At 28.4% G+C, this 24,244-nt stretch overlaps 1 protein-coding gene across 1 annotated transcript; it reads right to left on the bottom strand.

Moving 5' to 3' along the window:
- LOC132921399 (uncharacterized) lies at positions 1–24,244 on the bottom strand. Its single transcript, XM_060984406.1, has 6 exons — positions 23,936–24,244; positions 4,894–5,043; positions 3,009–3,610; positions 2,171–2,494; positions 1,889–2,036; positions 1–1,235 (listed from the first exon to the last, which is right to left on the bottom strand). Exons 1-6 carry the CDS (start codon positions 23,970–23,972, stop codon positions 970–972), a joined length of 1,527 nt encoding a protein of 508 aa, XP_060840389.1. The 5' UTR covers positions 23,973–24,244; the 3' UTR covers positions 1–969.

Genomic DNA, 24,244 nt, shown 5'->3' with positions numbered 1-24,244 from the left:
TTATAATTTTAATCATATTTCTTTATTACATATTACTACATTTATTCAGTTTTAGTAAATTACATTCAATGGTTATTTGTTTGCACTAATATTATATAGTTTTACGTTATGTACAAATTACAAAATATAAAGTCCATGGTTTATCTAACACCTAAGTCTTAAATAATATATTAACAGTTGACTAACAATAAAATTATAATCGATAACAAATCGCGATATTATAATGAATTTATGAATATTATCACGTAAAGACAGACAAGCACGGATAATGGATACGAGACATTTTAAAGGGTGGAAGTATAATTCATACAATATAATATATATTAGAGATCTAACAATATTTTCAATTCTTTACAATTTGTCGTTTTCAATTGATAACACGGAATGTATTTGTTTGTTTGTATACAAAAAAAAAAAATTACAGTAAAGTAATAATAAATCAATGTTATTAATCGGACAATTGTAATTTCTACCTAAATACTATTATATAATAATAAAAAAAAAATCAATTAACATAATAATTATTGTTTACAACCTACAGACTAGAAACATAAAAGTAGCTTTTCCCTTTTTTGCTGTTAAAATTGTTTATACAAATCTAATAATATTCAATATTTAAATAGGATCTCTACCGATAAGCAGACTTGTCAGAATAGGAGAAACTATTTAGTGTACCTATAAGATATTATGATAATATCAAAATTGTTTGCAATTAAAAAAGTTTCTTGAGCGACTTACTTAAAAAATAATAATTTAATGTAACATTTGTTATACCTGCGGGCTGCGGTGTTACTATACATGTTCTTAAATGCATATAATATAAATATTATACAATCCGCAATCGTCGTAGCTTATGAACTTTTAAGATAATTTAAGGGAAACTAATAATTATAACTACGACACGATCGAGATTCCACAAAATTGGATAAAGAATATAATATTTTCTCAATGAGAACGTATTACGCGCATTCAACGAGATTTTCGAAATGATTGTGAACTGACAACTGCAGTTACGTTGTTGTTGTTGGGTTGTATGTTTTTCATTACTTTCATGGGCTCATAAAACTCATCGGTAGTGTATATTGGTGTAGAGTTTCTCATTAGACTGTTGTTCTTTGCTTGTGATTTACGCCTTAATAAAGGTGATGTTTTTTTGCTGTTTATCTCTTCGATTTTTTGTATTATCTGTTGTACGCCCAAAACCTGGTCCGCCACAGTCACCTCGCATTCGTCGCCTGAAACCAAAGTCCACATTAGACACAGCATATATACAACTTTACGAGTGTGTCGTTATTAGAAACTGGACCGTTTTCGGACATACTAAATTCTGTTTATTACATTTTATTGTTCATATTTATTAACAATATTTGAATTAAATTATAATTCATTATTATTTAAACTTCAATTTATGGTCACTTGACATTCACTCAAGTTTACATGAATTTTATTTGGTTAGGTTAGGTTATTTACGATGATGCATGTACAATAAATAATTTTCTGTATACCTAGTATAATTTACTTAAACTTTAATAATATACAAAACCAGTAAACAATTAATGATTACGCAGCCTTAATAAGTTATTATTTATTAATGTTATCTTTATATAAAAGTTTCTCATCTATAATATACAAAAAATACTTTTTTACGATAGGATAAAACATTAATCACATAGTTTTCTATACGTATTGCAATTCGTTTAATAAATAAAATATTTAAAAAAAATAATAATATATGATCGGTTTTTGTTATAATTTTGGAATACCTACTAAAATCGATGTTAGAAATCCTTTATTATAACCCTTCTTTAGAGATTCTTTAAGTCCTTGATTTGTGTTAAAATTCCTGTCTGCCACATTGGCGCCTAACGAAGGATTTAGTAAAACATACTTGTTATTATATCGTAGCTAGTTTCCTTTTCGGCGAAATAATCATCGTATTCGTTGTTATTTCGATCTTCCTTGACTGGCACGGGTACCGGTATGTTGTTTGGAATATTGTAATACGACGTGTCGCCATCCCAAAACTGCTTATCGATCTAAAAAAAAATTTTATCAGTACTAAGAATTCGATAACGATCGGTTAACAATAATAATAACAATACCAATAATAGTTACTACTACTACTACTACTACTAATAATAATAATAATAATAATAATGGTAATATAAACCTTTGGCAACGTGTCCTTTTCTTGTTTGGACTCGTCGATAAAGTGGTAAATCGACTCTATCATATCCACGTCATCAGTTCCGTTCTCGTAAAGATTGACCGGTCTTATAATCGGATTCGGTTTATCGTAATAGTAATCCTGCGCGGTGGTGTCATCGGTTGCAGCAGCGGGAGGTACAGGCAATTCGCGGTTAGGCAACAGCTCCTGTTTGAAACAAATGGGAGACGGCGAGAGTTGCTCCATTTCAGGGGTGGACGACTTGCTGCACGAATTATTGATGGCCTCGATCCAAGAGTGCAAGTCGTTTTGATTTTGAGCGATAAACTGAAAATCAAGAAAAATCCACAACGCCGCGATTAATAGAGGTATGTACTCATAGATACATTGACGTGTTATGTATTGTTAAATTTAAACGCCGTGATAAGTTCTATAGCATATGCTTATAATATAACGTTTAATTTTACGAAATATGTACTTTTTGTGTGTGGTGGGGGGGGAGAAAATCTAGTTTAGATACAATTTGGATTCGATAGACATTTGTTTTCTGATGTCTGTAGTAATTAAAAACTGTCATCAAATTTTTTTATATAAATGCGTACATATTTTTTCTCTAAATGCGCTTATTCTAAAGATTTTTAATATAAATTATTAGAAAAGTTAAATTAGTGAATAAAAAAAAAACCAACTATACCTACATATAATATTTTTACCCTCGACATAATATAAATATATTAAAGATCATTTTACCGTGATTCCGTGACGATTAATCACAGTCCTCTACTTTATGATAAATGTGATACCTATATATACTATTATTCAGACTATAGGCAGTATATACCTGGTAAGTCTTCTTGCCCGGGCACACGACTTCAAACACCCAGTCCTTGTTCCTTGTTCCGCCACCCGCTGCGTCCCTGGCCGTGTATCCCTCTAGGTGGACGACCAAACACGGTTTCAACTCCTTTTCGCCGTTATACACGTACATGGTGGACGACAGCACCGCGGCCCAGTACTTCTTCGTGTGGTCGACGAACAGTATTTTCTCGCGCTTCGTCAGCGGCCCGTACTTGCTGGCCGAATATTTGACTGCGTTCGCCGACACGTAGATTACCTCGCTTTTCGAGCTCTCGGACGAGTCGCTGTTCGACCTACTGCTGAGGCTGCTGCTGCCGTTAAGCGCCGATTTGATCAACGAGCCAGTCGACAAGTTGGCGTTGTCGGTGATGCCTCCGCCGCCGCTGTTCGGCGCGCTGTGTCGTTTCGCGTTCAGGTGGTGTTTGGACGGCGGACCGTATCCGTTGCAGCCAGTCACGAAAGGTTCGTAATTGAGTATGTCGTCTTCGTACGGCACGTTGTTGTAGATCGGTTGATTAGAGCACAATTCTTCGTACGCCGCTTGCTGGTGTAAGCACGCGAAGCTGTTCGACTTCATTATCAGGCCTGCAGCAAAACACAGTATTATTATACGAACGCGTTGATTATACGACATATTATTGTACAAAATATTATTATTGCAAACATTATAGAACATAGGAAAACATTCAATATATACTGACATTGTGGCATATCACAATGATATAATTTTTATATTTTATAAGTAATCGTCGTTTTTATATATTTTGGTTACAACTTTATTTTTATAATTGTTTTTAATACAATCGATTTGATTACAAAATATGATAAGAAAATTATTGAATACGCGAGATTTACAATATATATATATATATATATATATTAGAGTTACACTACACGATCACATTCACACAAATACAATTCTTGATATTCTAAAATGATTCTGAGTTTAAACGATAGATTAAATTGTATAATTTGTTATAATTTTAAAAATGAGTAAAGTTTTCATGGTACAAATTTAGAAGAATGCACTTTTATCTTTATAGGCTTATTAGGTACCTAAAGCTAATTTCAATAATTTATTGTGATAAGTACATTATTATTTATATTTATAAGTTCAGTCGGTTTGTCGGAAATACAATAAGAATAAATAAATTTCAATGTTCGATGTACCTAAATAGCTATCAAGTAGATAGAAACTTAAAAATATTAAGATAACCGTTTCTACATGATTTTAGTTTTAAAACATTCATATTTTACATTCAACATATTAGGTAGGTACATGTAATATATTTTGTTACTAAATAATATGATGTTTTTTACTATTTTCCGTAAAACGTTTTAGATATAAACGTATACACAAAAGAAATTGCTTAGAATTGTTAAAATTAAATTCAAAATACATAATTATATCAATGACACGGTACGCTGCATGTATTCATATTTATATTCTTTTTGTGGGTATTTTTGTAGATATTTATCAGCCTACCATCACTATATACCTACCTGTGGCGTCGCCGCGTCGGCATAGATGCATTGTGCCGTGGGTTTTTGTCGTTTTTGATATTGTGTCAACAACATTTTACCTTGAAAACCATCATCACGAATGAAATAGGCGACAGACAACACCACAATAATAAAAACTACCTCTTTATGTATTCATATCGTGCACATATAAAAGATATTTGTTGGTAGTACCGCATCTTATTTTGCAAACTATATAATATTATAACCTACCGTTATTTGTTAACCGGGTGAAAGCTATCATAGTTTATAATACATAGATTATACCTCGTCATCTAGGATTTTAGAATTAGCAAAAATTGAAAATGTAAATTAAAAATAACAAAAAAATGTGCTAAGATAATCACCTTTTGAACGCCCGTTCATGTCCATGTACGGAGTCCTAGCTGGCGACATTTCTCTGTTGGTGAGTTTTTCCAAGAGCTGTTGGCGTTGTATTTCAGCTCGCTCTGAAAGAGATTCCGCGACCAATACCGTTTGCAAATATAAAGCCACATCTGTAAACAATAGATAGAAATTAATTTATTATTCATTTATTTCTTGGCATGCACACATGTACATAAACATTTTTATCAGTCAATAGTATTCTTATTGTTAACTTTTTTTAAATGGTATTTTTTTTAATTACAAACAAAAAGATTAATAATTTAATATAATATATAATTTAAAAATAGTTTAAATTAATGCCAAAATATAACTTTATTGCAGGGACGCAAGTATAGTATTTACTTTTCTATATTGGTATTATATTAGACATAATTTAAATTACATTAAAAGTCAATAAGTTGTATACACTATATTCTAAAGCCATGTGTTTTTGTTCAACTGATAGAATTTACATCACACAGGAAAAATATTATTATGAAGAGAATATTTAAAATTATTTTAGTATCTATAAAAAGATAATCAATAATGATAATAATTTAATAGTTTGCCGTTAAATAGTACTATATAATATTATACCTATATTAAAATCAATTATCTAGTAAATGAATCATGTCTGAGAGAAAAATATTATGTTAAACCGTTGATGACTGATCGTGATTTGGCAACGTTTAGCAATGCATATTACCATAAGTATCGTGAATGCTAATAAATTGTACCTCATCACATTGACCTTCAAAATGTATTTTTCAAATAAAAAAATAAATGATTGTTATGCTGTTCAATTGATTATAAAATAATTTCCGAAAATATTTAATTATTTATATTGGATGAAATCGACGTCTGCATATATATTAAATACATAGAGATGTACAATATAAACAGAATTAATTCATCCGTGTAATGAGCTTGTTGTCAACGACTTTCAACTGTAACAGTGTGACTGTGATAATAGCAATTACCTTTTAAAGTACATTATTCCCGCCATAAGAAAAATATTCGAATTTTATTAAATACGTAATAAATGAAGTTTTTTTTTAAATTCTGGGTGGAAAAATGAATATATTGATTTTAAGATAATATATGATTTTTTTGTCCATCATTATCTATTGAAAGTGTAAAAAAGTAATAGGTATAAAAAAATATGTGATTAAAAATATGACCGACTTATCGAATGAGTTTTATATATATATGATATAGGTATGATGTGTTTTATAAGTACCAAAACGTTATGTTATATTATGATTAAACTAATATTATGTAATATTTTAATTCTTTTTGAGCTATTACCATAAACCATCGCAGTGTTTTATGGTAAGGTGGTATTAACTCTAAATTAAATAACAATACAAAAATAAACCCATAGGCTATAATATAAATATAATAAATATATAATATTATTATAATAATATAAATACTTATAATGTAATGAATGCAATATTTTCGGAAAAAATTTAATCAACCTAGCATAACACTAATAGTAAAATAAATTACTTTAATAGCAATAATGATAAATATAATAGGTATAATATAATAATAATAAACATATAATCATGGAATATAATTAATGATATCGGCTAACAGATTGTCTCCACTCCGAATCATTTTTCGAATACAATTATTTATCACTAAATTCAAATTTAATACATCCACTACAGTAAACCTACTGAACAGTGAGTTATACCTATACTTGCCCACTTAAACCAATATAAATTGAACTTTTGGCGTTGTTACCATTACAATATAATTAGTATATAAGATCTAGAATTGATTTACCAAGATATTTTGTTTTTAATGAAAAAATATAATATAATAGTTTATATTACTTTCATACAATAATAATTATTTACACATTTTACATATTTATATAGTATAAGCTGAAGAATATACGAGTATATAACATAATGCAATGTTTTAGTAATAGCAAGAGTAAAAATGTGTTAACTTTCACGTAGGTATACTCATATTTACTAATACATAAAAAAGTACTAACATATAACTAAAAAATTGTTTATTACAAATTGTAATTATAAATTTAAGTACCAATAATATCAGTACCTATTATACCTATACCTATAATATGATACATTATACAAATATAGGGAAAATATCTTTTAAATTGTTACATACCTATAATAAAATATATATAATGAAATACATTTCAATAGGTAACTTCATAAATATTTAACCTCTAGATTTTATTAAGAAAATATATTTTAAAATTATATTATTCTTTAGAACAATGACAATCGTTTAAAATTTAGTATTAACTTTTTATTCTAATAATTTGTATTCATGAATTTCAATTTTTATAATGAGCATTATTAATATAAAATTATGTAACTTAAATATTTAAAAACCATACTTAAAATAATAAAGAATTATCACCTAATATTATGTAAAATAACTGTTTTCTTATTAGTCCATTCAATAAATTTAAGGAAACTCGACAACCTACATATTTTAGTGAGAAATTGTATTACTATGTTTTGTTCTTAAATAATAAATAGTTAAATGTGACTAAAACAAATTTTTACAACATAATTTTATAAAGCTATAGTTTGGTTCTTTAAATTTCTTTTTAATATTTATTAAAATACTATCTTATACGATTAATCTTTACTGTTAAGTTTGTATTTAAAATATACATATAATGTAATCAGAAAAATAATTTGTTTACCAAGCTTTCAATGCCGTGAATATACTTACGTCACTTATACGGAAATAGTAAATAATGTAAAATGGATTTTCAACTAATTTATTAAATGATACGATAACCGTTCTAAAAAATATCATTTAGATATTTTTTATTTTGTTAAGAGTATTCGTTAGACGATGGTGTAAAATGTAAATGCACATTATAGAGTATTATAGTTAAATCAACAAAGGAAATTTAACACAAATATTCTTTGCAAACATATAATTTATTTTAATAGTACCTACCTATACTAAGATAAATGTTTTTAAAAATAATACTGCGCACATAGTAGTGTTTAATTAAGTACAGGTCATGAACAAACTACAAAAATTAAAAATTTTTATTCAAATACGTTTTGTAATATTATAACAAACAAGTCATAAGGCATAAAAATAAATATTACGTAATTCTCCCGATATTCCACAAAGCTTAGGTAGATGTCAGATTAATATAGGTAATGATTAGGGAACGGATTTTTAAATGCTCTAAAAACAAAAAAATGCCTTAAAAAAATACAATTTAATGCACTCATAACAGACATTTTTTTTAAATGCACTAAAAAAATGCTCTTAAAATTATTTTAAACATTGAAAAAATTTGTTTAATTATATAAAATTGTATTCTTTGGTATTAATTATTCGTATCATTTTCATCATCTTCTAGTTCTCATATCTTCTTTTTACTTTGAAGATTATTTCCAAAAAACGAATATACAATTTAGATAGATACATTCGTTATATACCTTGTGTTTCATAATAGCACTGTATAATCAGGTGCTGCTTAATTTTTTCGAGTTTTATCAATTCCTATATAAAAATGACTTAAAAATATTTAAAAATGCACTAAATTGTCAAAAAATACAAAATATAAGTTACATTTTTTATATCTTTGATGCATAAAATGAACTTTGAGCTTAGAAAGCAATTTTTTCGGCCCGGTTTCAGGACATTCAGTAAAATGCAATTTGCATTTAAATCCGTTCCCTAGTAATGATAAAAAAAAAAATACTGGTACAGATTCTTCTAGATTATGTTTTCAATTATTCGTACTATTACAATATCTTTGTATGACAAATGTAATTTTTTTTAAACTTAAAATAGTTATTTATTTTTAATTATACTTACAAAAAAAAAATGTTTACCAATATGACCAAAATGTGTATATTTATAACATAGGTAGTCATTTTGAAAAATATATACTTATCTTTTTGAACGAAAATAGTTGCCGACTTTCCACCTATACGCGGTAGTGTGTAGTGATAGCTTAAGAAAAACGAATGCTTCCAACTCCAACGCGGTTAGTGGATATAGCCATAATATTATAGGTGCTCGTTAAGGAACCCTTTCCAGCACAATTATATAATACAATATTATAACTATTAGCTGCTACTTATTGCTGTTCTGTGTTCTACAATTATTACCATAGAAATCAGGGCAATATAACACTATGTATACAATTTTGAGTATTGGTGCAATTATTCCAAAGTGGTTAACAACGTTATACATATTATTATATTATTTCTTTGAATCCTGCATTCGTAGCGGTCGCTCTCACTTTCTAATTGATTGTTGGTTCCGTACACACGTGCGCACAGAACTATTGTAGTATTATAACTTAAAAGTTATCTCATTAGCATCGTAAACATAGTTAATTGTAATTTTTATTTTATGTTTTCTTTTTGTCCAGTGCAGGTATAAGTGTTTAACCTTTTATTGGACAATAATCTTCGTCGGCGCGCGGCGTCTACACGGCGCATACCGATCACACACACACACACACACTATAATGGTACTAACTACACTCATTCAACAAAAGCGGCTCATTGTCCGCATAAATATACAGCAACAGACGTACCACACCGTTACTGGTTGCTGGTGCTGATCAATTTACACGTGGACCCTAAGAGAGGTATATACAAAAATAAAAACGTATATATATTTATATTACTAAAAACGGTCTTCCAGCAACGAAACTCGACATGAGTAGAGTGCTGCACGTGTAAATATTTAAGAATAAATATATAGTTCATCCGTTCATCGTGTGTGAAAGTGTACGCACTTAACTTTTGATAATATTAATAATCCTGCCTACCCGATGACCTAGAGAGCCATTAACGTTAATTTTGGGAGAGCAAGGGGGTGTAGGGTGTAGCCCTCTAAAATAATACCACAAACGCATTAAAAAATAATAAATATTTAACATTCCCATGGTTTGACAATAATATTATAAAAAATATCATATACATTCAACATACGTATTTTTGATTATTTTGCTATTATAGAAATATTATGTTTGATTGTTCTTTATACTGTAATTTATTATCATATACCTATGTTCTGTAGTGAACTTATGTTTGTTGTACAATAGATAATATTTATAATATGATTAAGAGATAAGAGAAGCAAAATATTTAAAAGCTATATAAACCTTTTAGAGCTGGAGGGAGATGTTAATAATGTGAAATTGACTACTCATTTAAATATAAAATTCAACCAAATCGGCGGAGACCTTAACGAGTAGGCCACACGTATGCACTCATTAAAAGATACGATATCATACTATTCGGGTAAAATATTATTGTTATTACAATATCTATCCATCTTGCCGATTGTATACACGTCTTGCCGAGTTCAGTGTATTAACCCCGCGTGATGGATACAATATTATTTAATTATGAATTATTATAATGTCCCGAATGATGGCGTTGATTAATACGAACGTACATATTACATATGTAATGTATAACATCGTATTTATACACATATATAAAGGTACATCGTGTAAACCAAACCAAAGAGATCGCGGCATGTGGGAGCTCGTAATAACAAGAATAATAATAATAATAATAATAATGAAATAATTTGTATATGGTCGAAAGAGTGCGGCCCGCGTAACATGCGTAGTCTTCTCGTCCCAATTGAAAACAATGAATTCTAACATCGGCTTTAATTGACACTATTACGTATATAACATACATAGCATTCTATAAAACCACAATGGTGATGGTAGATATTATATTATTATATATTTATATACTTACAACACGTTATGATTGAATACGGCACGACGACGTTAACTGTCATACCAATACATTATTTTTTTTTCTAATATCCCTCGTAAGTCGTAGATATAACCGGATAAGCACATACCACATAAATTATAATAGGACACACCAACATACATCACGAAAAATACTTTTAAAAGATAGGTATCTAAAGGAATGCATCCGATTTATTTAAAACAAAATACATACCATTTAAAATATTTTACTAAATACGCTATTTAAAAAAATAAAAGGTATTCAATAGCAAAACATAAAGGATATTATGTTAAAAATACCAATGCTCAAAAAATATCTACAAGCACTGATTGTATTTACATAACCAACTCGTTAATATTTTGATATTAACTATACGACCCGTTCGACCGACTATGACTTATCCGGTATCTAATACGCTAATAATACTACTATATACGTGAAATAGAAGGTGAAAATTAATTTGTTATTCTATTTTAGTTTTTTATAAAAAGTACCTATACGTTATCTAAGCTAAAATAAAACTTAAACTATTGTAAGTCGTTCAAAATGTCTGATTTTAAATTTTAATACGTTTATTAATTTACTTTTTTAAGAGTTTTTGGTCTGTACGCTAATTATATACAATTTGCTCCATAAAATTGGAATAAATGTCCACCTATGTCGTATAAGCGCGTTATTCATTTTATGCGATGTAACTACCATAATTTTATAGTGTCAAAATATTATGATATTATATAGTTCACCGATAATGCGTGTATAATATGTATTATAACAACCACACCCATATAATCCTATTAGCTTATGTATGGGAGTTTTGCGAGCTACTTGCTTTTTCTTTAAAATATGTGCTGCTCAGTTATTGCGTGAACAAACCGATAAATTATTTACGAGGTACTAATTTTTGAAATTGCTCTGAAAATTTAAGTCGTTTGCTATTCGAAAAAAAATATATAAATAATGCTTAAACACAAAATGAGATACAAATATTTGAATACGAAAATATGTACAACCACATTACTAAATTAAATATATTTAAATCAGGAAATTATTAAAAATAATTTTTAACATGAGATCTCAATATGTTAATTCGATAAAATATATTTTAACATAGTCATATGTTTTGAATTAAAGTATGTACTGCACTAACATCAACAAATGCATAACCATAAAAAGGGTTGAAAGAAATCGTTTAAGTATATAACTATGAAACGGCTGATAACTCAGAATGGTATTCGATTGTAGGTTTGTATGATATACATTATTCAAAAATGGTAACAATTATTCGATTTGCGAATTGTTTATTCCTTGTTACATAATATGTAGGTATGTTGTATATTATATAATTATGTGAGCCACATTTTTTATTATTATTATTATTTTAAATCCTTACTATATGTAAAAATGATATAAAACACAGCATAATTTTACTTAGGTATTTATATGGTTAGTATAGGTTTGCTTAACTTAAGGTGTCCTATTATACATTGTATAAAATCACTTTAAATTAACATCAGTTACGTAATAATATTATTGTGCTATAAAAGTTAATTTTGAAATTAAAATTCTTATAAACGTTGTTTTACTCCTCTAAACCTAAATTAAATATGTATAATATAATATATATTATGTTCAAATATAAGAAGGTTTCGTGAATGTTTGAACATTTTTTTAAGGGTTTTACAATCTCATACATGATACATTGAAAAAGCTACGTTATTTGATAATTCAATGAAATCCAAAAACATGTGTTTTTAAAAAAACTGTAAACTATATTTTTAGTACTGTTAGTGGACAAATTAATGTATTATTGTAATATAATTATAAATTCTAATTTATACATCATACTCAATCCCGAGCGGAAAAAGATTATAAATTTAACTTCAGCTAAACAAATGTATATAATATATATTTATGTATTTATTTATTAATCGTTTATTTTAAACAACGAACCATAAATTATAGTTAAAATACAAATATATTCAAAACGAGTCAAAAACAATGCACATAAAAAAAAATTTTTTTTTCATATTACTTATAATGTTTATGTGATTTTTATTCGCACATTAAACGTTTCACATTCACATCTTTATACAAAATATGTTTAACGAGCAATGACATATGTGATTAATATATTTTGAAAATCGTGTTTACTTTTTAGACTAATTTTGTGCGCATAAACGTCGAAATTCTTGAGCAATATCGTATATACACATTTTTTATGGGCCAATTTGTGGGTATAATTTATTACGGTTATACATATGTTATATTGTATATAGTATATACGTATAAGTATATGAAGTTATTTAATTTCTTTTTGGTCGGCCTTACGCAATACTGCCATTTCAAGTAACCATATAGTCAACATAATCTAACTCCCCAATGCACAATATACATTTTTATTTTTTACGGCTTACGTTATAATTATAATACTGCTACAGTGCATGTGTATAATAATACCGTACCAGTGTTGCTAGAAACTACGTGTAGAGTGTTCATTACCGGTTATCTCGCACGACTATAACTTTTCTTAAGTATGAAATATGATAGTAAAACGTGTTTTAAACGATGAATCGCGTTATATGATCGCCCGGGGGAACACCGTTGCGACCGTTTAGTGGGTATCCCCAGTTTCCCGCGGGATCGCATAATCATAACTAAAATATATACCAATATCCGACTGATCAGCTGCTGTCCTAGATCAGCGGGCCACCGTCTTAATCTGACATTCTGACGCGTTATTAATACCAAATTTCTGATAATTTTACGACTTCAGTTGATTTCACATTTGTGAAATTAATCGCTGTCTGGTGTATTTTGTCGGCCACAAACCGCAGCGGCACAGTATACAATATATTATATTAAACGCGTATAACAGATTCTAATACGAAGTAAATTGTAAATGTTTAACTTCCGATTTATACATACAATAATAAGTACCATCGATGGTTTTATATATTTTCTCATCGGTGTTATTAAGGGTAATCCATTGGGTAGCTACATTATGCGTGACGTATGAGTAAGGTATAAGCATTACATCTACCATATGCCCATATCCATAAAGGAACTGAAAATAATTAGTATCTTTAAAGTATTTTTCAAATTTTTCACTGTTGTTAAGAATTTCTTTATATTTTTTTAATATTATTTTATACTTGATGGCTAAACAGTAAACATATATTTGATTTTTATCAGCAGGCTATTTTATTTTTCAGTTTTATATAACTCGTTATTGAAATACACGTCATAATTTACTTTGAGAATAATAATAAGAACTCTCCCACGATTTCGTGTCGTTTGTGATGTAAAAATTATATTTGCTTGTATCGAAGCATAAGATATTAGAAATTGATTTACGTAAATGAGACAATATTTACAGATACTTGACGTCTACATAATTTAGAATATTTATAAACGCGTATTGTAGAGGGCTTTGGATTCCAGTCTAGTGTAGGTCATCGCAGTATAGGTCGGATATGGGAATATGATTTTTCTAAACGTTACAAGGTAAGAATATCGCTTTGTTTTTACTGCTACACCATCAACTAGAAAACCAATTGCATATGACTCTCGAACGTGTATACAAGTCACATATAACAATATATCAGCGATGGAAGATGACGGGATATTTAAAAACAATAATTATCATTATTATTAAATAAATAATAAGGGCTTTTACGATTATAATATATTATTACGCGTACGTTTTTACCTTCCATCATAAATCGTCAGAAAACCGTGCGATACGTTAAGCTATTATGCATTGCATACGATGATAATAAAATTAGAATTTGACAATTTCGACAATACAATATTAGTGTCATAAGCCCATCGCATAAAAATGTTCAGTAAAATGAAGTCTTATATAATAAACCCTGTATACGTAATATATTAATATATTATAGTATATTATTGTCTTAATAAACGAACGTCTAATAATTTGATACTAGTGTAATATACCACCCACGCCACTAATTATTATTATTGTTGGACGTGCGTGCCAGAAAAATAAAAATAAACGTTATCTCACAATTGGTCTCACGCGGGAAGGTCAATACGGGAATATTAAAAAACATGTGTCATAATAAGCCACCGTATAGGATGTATAATAGTCCGAAAGACTATATTTTTATGCCATATCGCAGTCGCTATTAGGGATATGTTTATTATTTAATTTTTTAATTTTTTTCATTAATGTTTCCTATAAGAAGCACGTCCTGTATGTATTGTATAGAAACGAGATACGGTACTTTGTCCTCTGGAGGCATTTCGTTCTACAAACGTTAATAAATAAAAAAAATGTTTATGGGTTACCATCATAACAACGGAGAGTAATATTTTATCACTTTTATTCGTATTACATATATATTGTAGAAATACAATAAAATATGCAATCCTGTACGATAACAAAGTGGTATTGCCTGCATGTTATCGCACAGGAAAAGGAAATATTTGCCGAGCTTGATATACACCAACCCGGGAACAAATGTCGCGCAGCACCGCATCCCACACAGCCAATTATAAGCTATTCGATATTTAAAATTGTAAACAGTATATACTTTGATAATTGAAATACAATGAAAGTATTTTCATGACATACAAGTCTTGAACTTGTCATAAGTACTAAATAATATACTATATACTGAATGGAACCATACATAACCCTGCTGTGCTTTTCCATTTTCTTTTATTGGCTTAATGGGAAAACGGTGAATCTACAATAGTTCACCTTGTATATAAATGTCAAGTCAATTTTTATTTTCATCATTGTTTACCTTGAAAATGCATAACATATGTGTTAAAAATAATAGCTATTTAAACATGTGTCTATATTGTAAATTAACGGTAAGCGGATTAATTAAATTACATTTTTAATTCGAGTGAAATGATAAATTATATCCGTAAGTAGGTATATTTTTGTATATATACTCGTATATATATTATTATATTATAAATTGTATACCAAATAATAGCTAATCGTATTTGACGTTTTTAAAGTAACAAAAATCATTATAATTACTATATATTATAGTATTATATGGTTACAAAAATATTATTTATAAATTGTTAATATAAACAAGCTGGCCGGAACAAATATAAAATGTAGAATGATAATTTAAAAATTTCAATCCTTACGTTTTTAAATACTTTTTATTCGGTTTAATTATTTATGTCATTAAACTTATAACTATAAATTTAGATTGACGTCTTTCGTGTTATTGTTATAGAGGTTATATTTTCAATTTATACATCATTATAAATAAACTCACGGGAGTGCGATATTATACTTTGATATAAAAAATAAGCTATTACTTTAGCCTTAAGCAATTTGTATATGTATATTATTTTTTTTTGCTTCTGATCATAAAATTTATGTAACATTAAAAACAATTAAATATTATAATATTTTCGTTTACTCTCGGTATAAAAATTATAATAAAATTAAAATTTGATAATCCAAATTACTTTCGTTAATAATTATTAATTCATAAGAAATTAAAATAGGTATTCAACAATGTTTTTATTATACATTTTTTATAAATAACTACAAATTAGATAGTATGTTGATGACTTATGCATTTTTTTCCTTTTATCCGTACAGTGCTAACTAAGCTACAAATTTATTTCATGCTTCATTTTCAGTTTTATTTGAAATCGTTAACATAATATCTCTATTCTTTACTAATAAGTAATAACCATTAAATATGATTAAAAAGTTAAATGGTAATTATTTTAATTTTTAAATAAAATATTCATTGACGTAGAAAACTATATAATGTTATAGAAAGATATAACTGATACTAAATATGAATCATTAAATAACGAAAAGCAAAATATATAGGTACCAGGTACGAGACATTAAAATAAGTTATTTATTTTTATAGTTATTCATAATTTTTCACAACAATAATATATAAGTAATAATATTTAGAAATTTCTGGAATATACTATTCCATAAAATAATAGTAGGTATATTCAATATACTATTCTCGAAGAAATGTATCGTTTACTTCTTTTATGTTTTTACTACCTATATCATTAACTGGCAATCATGAAATAATTATTAAAAGTATCCAATATCATGTTTGACAGTCAATTTAAAAATGGTATACCTAATTTTTTATTACGTGTAGAAAGTTTCGTCCGTTCCAAGGCAATAACTTGAACAAGTTATGAAACGTTCAAAAATCGTATCGTAAACTTACAGCAAATATACTATCAGTGATGATCTATAGCAATACACACACTATCAAAAATCAAAATGTATTATGTATAGTATTATTATTATTATTATTAATATTTAATTCGTATAGCTGAATATTTCAAAGGTAATCTATTCAAATTCAGAAGCCGTAAACGAAATACTACTATGTAATAAAATAATATATACGATATACCGTTGGTCGAATTCAAGATAATATAATATTACATATTCGATTCGTGGCTTTGTACGTTAGTGTGTTCCCCGGGGCTCGTCGAGACCCGTAGACGTAACCCAATGCAATATATAAATTATAATATATATATATATATATATATATATATTATATATAGTTTAGTTTGCGACCAGCCAACAAACATATGACTGATTAGAGGGTTTTTTTTAATGATCTCTCTGGCGTGTAATATTATTATTATATCGGTCACTAACGAAATGGAATACATATAGATAGAGAGAAGTTATATAAGTCAGTTGCATGCAGTATACAAAGCAATTATTTTTCCCAATATAAATTGGCTGATACCTATAGAAATATAACATGAAAAAATATTTTCAAAATATATATTTGGTTTCTGCAATAATGTACCTATGTAGTTTATAGAATATCAGATAATTAAGATTAATTATGTAAAATGTATACAAATTTAAGATAAAAGAACTTCAACTATATAAAAGAATAAGAAAGGGTAAATATATTATTTTTGTTACATAGATTAAAATATTTAAAAAAAATAAAATAAGATATACTAGGTACACTTTACTTGTCCCAGTTGTCCCATCCAAAGTTCAAATAGTTTAAGTTTATCATTCATCATACTCGTATATCACAAATACGATACTCTACAAAGGCAATGCACATCAACAATTTAAAATCATACATTTTTGTTAATAAATTATCAACCACGAATTGCCATTTTAAAATCGAAAGTTCAAAATGTCTCGAATGTTTTGATTTAAAAGAATCGCTCTGTATATAATTTAAAAGGATGTTACTGAATAACGGTTTGGCGAAAACGCTTATATTATCAAACAAATAAATAGTATGAGCATATTATAACAGCCACATTACTAAGTGTGCCTGTAAGTGCACACCTAGGTTATTATTATATATTATACAACATATGAATGCTATGCGCATCCTGTACTACTGCGAATGTACCTAGCTTATAATGGCATGTCACGGGCTGTGCTGCCGACGACGACAGCGGTTGACGGTTTACAAAAACAGGTGGAGGATAGGAGGACGCGGGTTATTGTGCCGCCTCGGGGTCAGGAGGAAACAATTTCCTGCCGCCACCGCCGCTGAATCTATCGCCGAGACAACCAGACTGGTTTTTTCGTCGTTTAGAAAGGATATAATATTATTATATATAATATTATGAAAATGTGATAGAGGTACGCGCACATTTTGAACGTCCGATCAATTCTAAAATGCGCTTTTATCGAGTTGGTTAAGTGATTATAGATAGAGAGGTTAAGTAAACCCGAAACATTCGGTCCATTTAGGCAAACAATTTTGCTACATAATAAAATTCGGAAAAGAAATTTGTGTTTCGTTTGTCCTCCATACTACTATGTTCTGATATAAAATATAAACAAAAATACTATTTTATATGCCAATACATGTAATAGCACACAACACAAAATACTATTAGGCACAAGACCTAAGTTCTTTAAAACTAGGTATGCTCTCTTATATTTTAATAATAATTTTATTTATTGTGAGTGAAATCAACTTATAATCAAAATAATCAAATATACTAATAACATTTTACGCGGTGTACCGGAAACTATTTATTATGACTAAGTTCCGATGACGCGTGTTCGTGAGACAAACGAAAACGTCGAAAACCACCTGCTATCGCTATACAACTATACAAGCGTATACGTACGAGTATTACAGGTAATAGATAATATTATGCAAGATGAAAGAGATCACTGATCCATTATTATTATTATTATATAGCAGTATAGACTATAGGCAGTACAAGGTGCGAGTATGAATGTATATATATATACCTAACCATCGCTCGTGCCGCCGCGATAATAAAAACGATACGGAAAGACCATAACAAAAACAAGTTTACGTCTTGACGAAAAAAATAAAGAAACAATCGATTCATTCCTTTATAATAATAATCTAATAAATAATTAACGTTTTTGTTTACTTGATCCGCGTGAAAGCCACAATAGACATACAATTATAAATAAAAATACATAATATATTGAATTTACAGCAAGACTCGCGCTTGAAGTGTCCGACCACATACTATTACTGTTTTATACGGCAACATATTATGCGACTTAAACGTATCCGTACTCAGAAGTACAGGACCAGATTAGATTTCGACTCGTGACATTTAAAACATCGTATAATATATATATATATATATATATATATCGTACATGATACATGAAAGGAAGAAAGTGGCTGTTAATGTTCTTAGGACTTATACGAGGCGCATATTGCATAAGCTTTAACGAAACGATGACCTTCCGCTGATATGCGCGCGCATTTGATTTATACCGTCGTCGGTTGTCCGATTTTTTACAACGCGGAAAACACCATTCAACTTATATCCCGAAGGTATAATTCGACAAATACTCGTATATTAGGTTATATATAATATAAATCGTACCGCCAAAATAATAGTAGAATACTGAATAACACAACTCAACTATAAAAAAATACATATATGTATATATTTCTTGAGTATTATTATTTATTATAACATTATGGTATGAGGAAATGGACTACCTATACATATTACATATATATATATATATATAGTGTTAAATGTATCACGACGTTTATTGAAAGCAGTATAACACAAAATATTGAAATAAAATTATTTTTCACGCAAGTGACACTCATAAGATAGGTACGTATTATGATATATTAATTTTAAACAAAACAATTTTCAAAATGATTATGTAAAGAAACGAAGTTTTAGTGTTTTAGGCATTTGCGTACTCAAAATACGATATTACGATAATATAACAGATACGTAATGTAGTATGGCCGCCAATATGGGGGATAAGTTACAACTAACAAGTGGTACGCACAAAGGGGAACCTAAACGACGAGACGACATGCGAATCGACAGTTATGGGAACGATTATAAATTATAACATAATTAATAATTATTATAATATGTGATACATAGAAATGTATAAGCGTATCGTCGGTGACGGTGTGGTTGGTATGGATCATCGTTGTGACGCAAATGATATATTTTTTTTAACATAATATAATAGCGGCAATAGCGCATAGGTAAGTACTATTATAATTTTTAATACGACCAGCACCCTTTTATAATATCAATATATAAATTATAAGTAAACACGTAGAAGTATTTGATTTCCGTAAAGTAGACGATAATATATAGGTTTCTCCGCGATATAGATCGTCGACTACGCGTATTAAGTGTCTACCCGTATCGTATTTACTATTTTCTTTATACGTTTTGTCGCGTCGATTCACGTTCAGTAGTCACAACTAGCAACCTACAATGTATAACACACTATTAATAGGGTAAAACGCAGTTAAAAAAAATAAATAAAAAAAACCTTTAAGTTGGACTTATATAGTCGGACTAGTATTCCAGTAACCTCTATTTGCGCGACAGTTTTATTGACGACTTATGAGCCGCGCATCTATCTGTGTTTTGTATTATATACTCGTATGAATGTATAGGTACTAAGTAATGCGAATACGCCGCTGCTAACCGTAAGTGACAATTATTAGTGATTCCGGTTTTGCGATTTAACCATTTGTATTTTGACCGCGAATTTACTGTACATACAGCCAATCACGATTACACGACAATATAGTATTGTACCTTTAAATGCACGTGTTAGTACGCGTACTAAAATACATGCTATACTCGTTTTGCATCAGTATATAGCCCTTAGAGGAGGATCCCTTAAAACAATCAATTGCAACAAAAAATATATAATATTAACCGTCTATAAATAGGTTGCATTAAAATATGTGACGTGTAGAACTCATCAACATGCCCATATGGCCATATACGATATACTAACTACCAATCTTTAGCTCATAAAACATATATTACTAACGGCCATGGTCCGCATATAGCGCGTTAATATATTGTTATACTCACGGTCGTTTAGTTGCAACTTGCATGAATAGGTAATAATGCTTGTTTAAGATATATTAATATATAGTATATAATAGACTCTAGTATCTATAAAAAACACTATTAAAAGCCACTGGTGTGGTAAATGCCTGTTTATTTTTATCATGTTTAACATGTTTCTACCCATCATCGAAAACGTATTTGCACCTATATAGTTAAATTGACATATTATACATCCAATTAAGTTTTCTAATGCTATAAACGTCTTGCGTTTATATAAATAAAAGAAGCGTAATTTCTACGTTATTAATATATTATTTTATTGTTGGCAAAAGTAATTGTACATAACGCTATAATATTATCGTATTCTAAACTTGAACAATCTCCAGCAAACGTCTTCATTCAATGGCGCGGCTTTAAACAGTGAAAGTAGTTGACTATAACTTTCCGACAAACTACAGCAGCCTATCGCACGCAGTTAAGTCTCACAGTATTTTATGATAATTCGTGAAATCGCATCACAATCGAGTTTTAAATTATTTAACGTCGGTTATAGAAACACGTGTTTCTGATGAAGTTTTCAATATTATTTTTCGCATATACATGTAATAAAGTAATGCGTATTTTGATATGCTAATAAAATACCAAACCGATTAATATGTTAGATATAATAACGTGAATTTAAATAAAGTGGAATCCAAGCTTCGTACGGATTCTTATAATTACGAATACAATGCAGGCATGAAACTTAAACGATATAAATCAATATTCGTGGGTTTTATTATATTGTAGTGTATATAAATATGTGTCAGCTGTATTTTTACTTACATTTGTTAATATACTCGTATTATATTAAACACACATCTATAATATATATATGTGGTATACCTGTATGACAAGCAATATTTATTTGCGGAAATAAAGATCTAAACTTATAAAGTTTCTACCATACTTTTAACAATAATGACGTACCTATAGTGCATTTTTAATTCAATTTTCTGACCCAAAGATGTGACAAACCAAAGAATGTTAAGCCTGTTTTTCACGATACATTTTGTTCAGTCGTTTTATGCTGTACGTGCCATGCATTTTAATTATTTCTCCTACATATATACGTATAATACTTAATATGCGCTACCCAAAATATTACGTTCATCCTTGACTCATTACATTATTCCTAGAATATTCCTTAAGCTAATACGAATCAAAAACGCGTATGAAACGTGTGATAAGAATAATCCAATCATGTTTAAAGACAAATTGACTATATAGTGTGGTACAAATACCTCACGGTATCTATTGTTTACAAAGCAACTAATAAAAATAACTTGCACGGCGGTGAACACCATTCGTCATCAAACGAACCACAATATAATTATTTTACATAGCAACAATCAATAGCCACAATAAAATGAATGAATTATTACAAGTCACAACTTACGGTAAGTTAACTAATAGAATATGACAGTTGTGCAGTAAGATAGTAACATAGAATACATTATTATTTATTGATATTTATAACCTATATTATGTTTATTATGCTGTAGACAAAAAAAAAATATTATAGTTGCGTTGATTTTTCTACTTAAATCTGTTATTATCGAAATTAGCAGTACTTTTTTTCAAATAAGGCATAATAATAACGTAGAAAACATTAATAGTCGTTCCTAAATATATTTTGGTGAAACAGAAAGTATTTCGATAGAAATTAAAGCTGTCTGTTAGTCTAACTTGTAATTATTATTTGTAAAATAAAATGATTTTGTTTTCACAGAATACCATAGTATCTTTTCGGATATTTACAAATGATAGTTGGCACCTTATACTTTGATAATTGATAGTTCTATACATTTAAGTAAATGTAGCATTACACCTTTACACCTACTGCTAGCTAAATAGCAATTAAAACAATCCCGTGTATATTAAATAATTATGTTAGTTTAATAATTTAAGCTTCATCGATTCGTTTGGTCCAAAGAAAGAAAAAGTAAATATTTGTGCGGTTACACTAATTATAGTACTTATATATACATATTAAAAATGAAGATTTGTGCATCATAAATTCATAATCCAGTAACATTTTAGATTTATATCAAATAGTATTTTTGCTAATTATAAGAGCATAGAGTAGCTATTAATTCAGATAATATATCTAATCGTAAACATAACAACAATGTAACAATTTCCTTAAGCTAGTTTATGTGTTATAATATTACTTAATTTTCATTATAAGTTATTACGGTAAGTAGAGACTGTATTTATAAAAATATATAAATTAAGCTAAAATAATCAATCATACAATTTCAAGCATATAGCCTGGTAGGTTGTAGGTACTGTACATATTGTTTATATTGAAGAAAATAAATTGAAATTTAATTATTGGAAATTATATAATCGTTAGTCGTTACCATTAAGATATTAATTGTTGCCTATTAAATTACACATATCAAACAGCATTTAAAATAACACTAATAATAATCACTTATATAATTTAATATCTATCATTACTTATCAGTAAGATTTTATCACTAGTTATTGGTTATCGTTGGATTTAGTTAATTTATTAAATTATTATTTTTATAATTTATAACAATGACTATTTTTCATAAAATTTCTCGTTTTTACAACTTAATAGTTTTCATCTATATACAATTATTTATTTTTAGAAACAAATAGATAAAGATTGGTTTACACGGTATTGTAAACAGAATTCGTTTTCAGCATTAATAGTTTAATAATTATTCTGCGGGTCCATTTTACCTTATTCGCGCCAAAATTATTAGACAACTCATTGGTTAAAATAAATCAATAATAATATTAAATGGATGATAACCAAACTCGATTGTCTCAGTGATAAAGTGACAATATTTCTTATAAATTATTAAATTAAACGTATGGACTACAATATGCATGTAATTAAAATTTAGTAATAAGTACTAATAACCTGTTAATATTTCATTTCTTCCAAAATTGCAGGCCATGGCGGTGGGTCGTATAGATTTCGCTGTATATTATGGGCAAATACGACGCTATTCAGCCTTTCATGATCAGAGAGATCGGTAAAACGCACGGATCTCGAATTTGAGCTTAGAATATTTCAAAAAAATGGATATAATTATTACAGAACAAAATTCAATAAAACAATAAAAAAACGTTTATACTAGATAACGCGTGCACAACACAATAAACACCGTGAACGGACAAACGTCATTCACAATAGTCACTACGATACTGTCTATACTTCTACAGAAGC

This window comes from Rhopalosiphum padi, chromosome 2 (assembly GCF_020882245.1).
Source record: "Rhopalosiphum padi isolate XX-2018 chromosome 2, ASM2088224v1, whole genome shotgun sequence".
Classification (NCBI taxonomy): Eukaryota; Metazoa; Arthropoda; class Insecta; order Hemiptera; family Aphididae; genus Rhopalosiphum; species Rhopalosiphum padi.
Note: the sequence above shows the minus strand (reverse complement) of the source record. Positions and strands in the feature narration are given on the sequence as shown.

Coding starts and splice junctions, on each gene's coding strand:
- LOC132921399 (XM_060984406.1), bottom strand. CDS start 23,972: ATGGCCTGCAATTTTGGAAGAAATGAAATATTAACAG. Junction 2,037..2,170: donor AAAAGGACACGTTGCCAAAG/GTTTATATTACC, acceptor ATTTTTTTTTAG/ATCGATAAGCAGTTTTGGGA. Junction 1,236..1,888: donor TAGCTACGATATAATAACAA/GTATGTTTTACT, acceptor CTTTGGTTTCAG/GCGACGAATGCGAGGTGACT.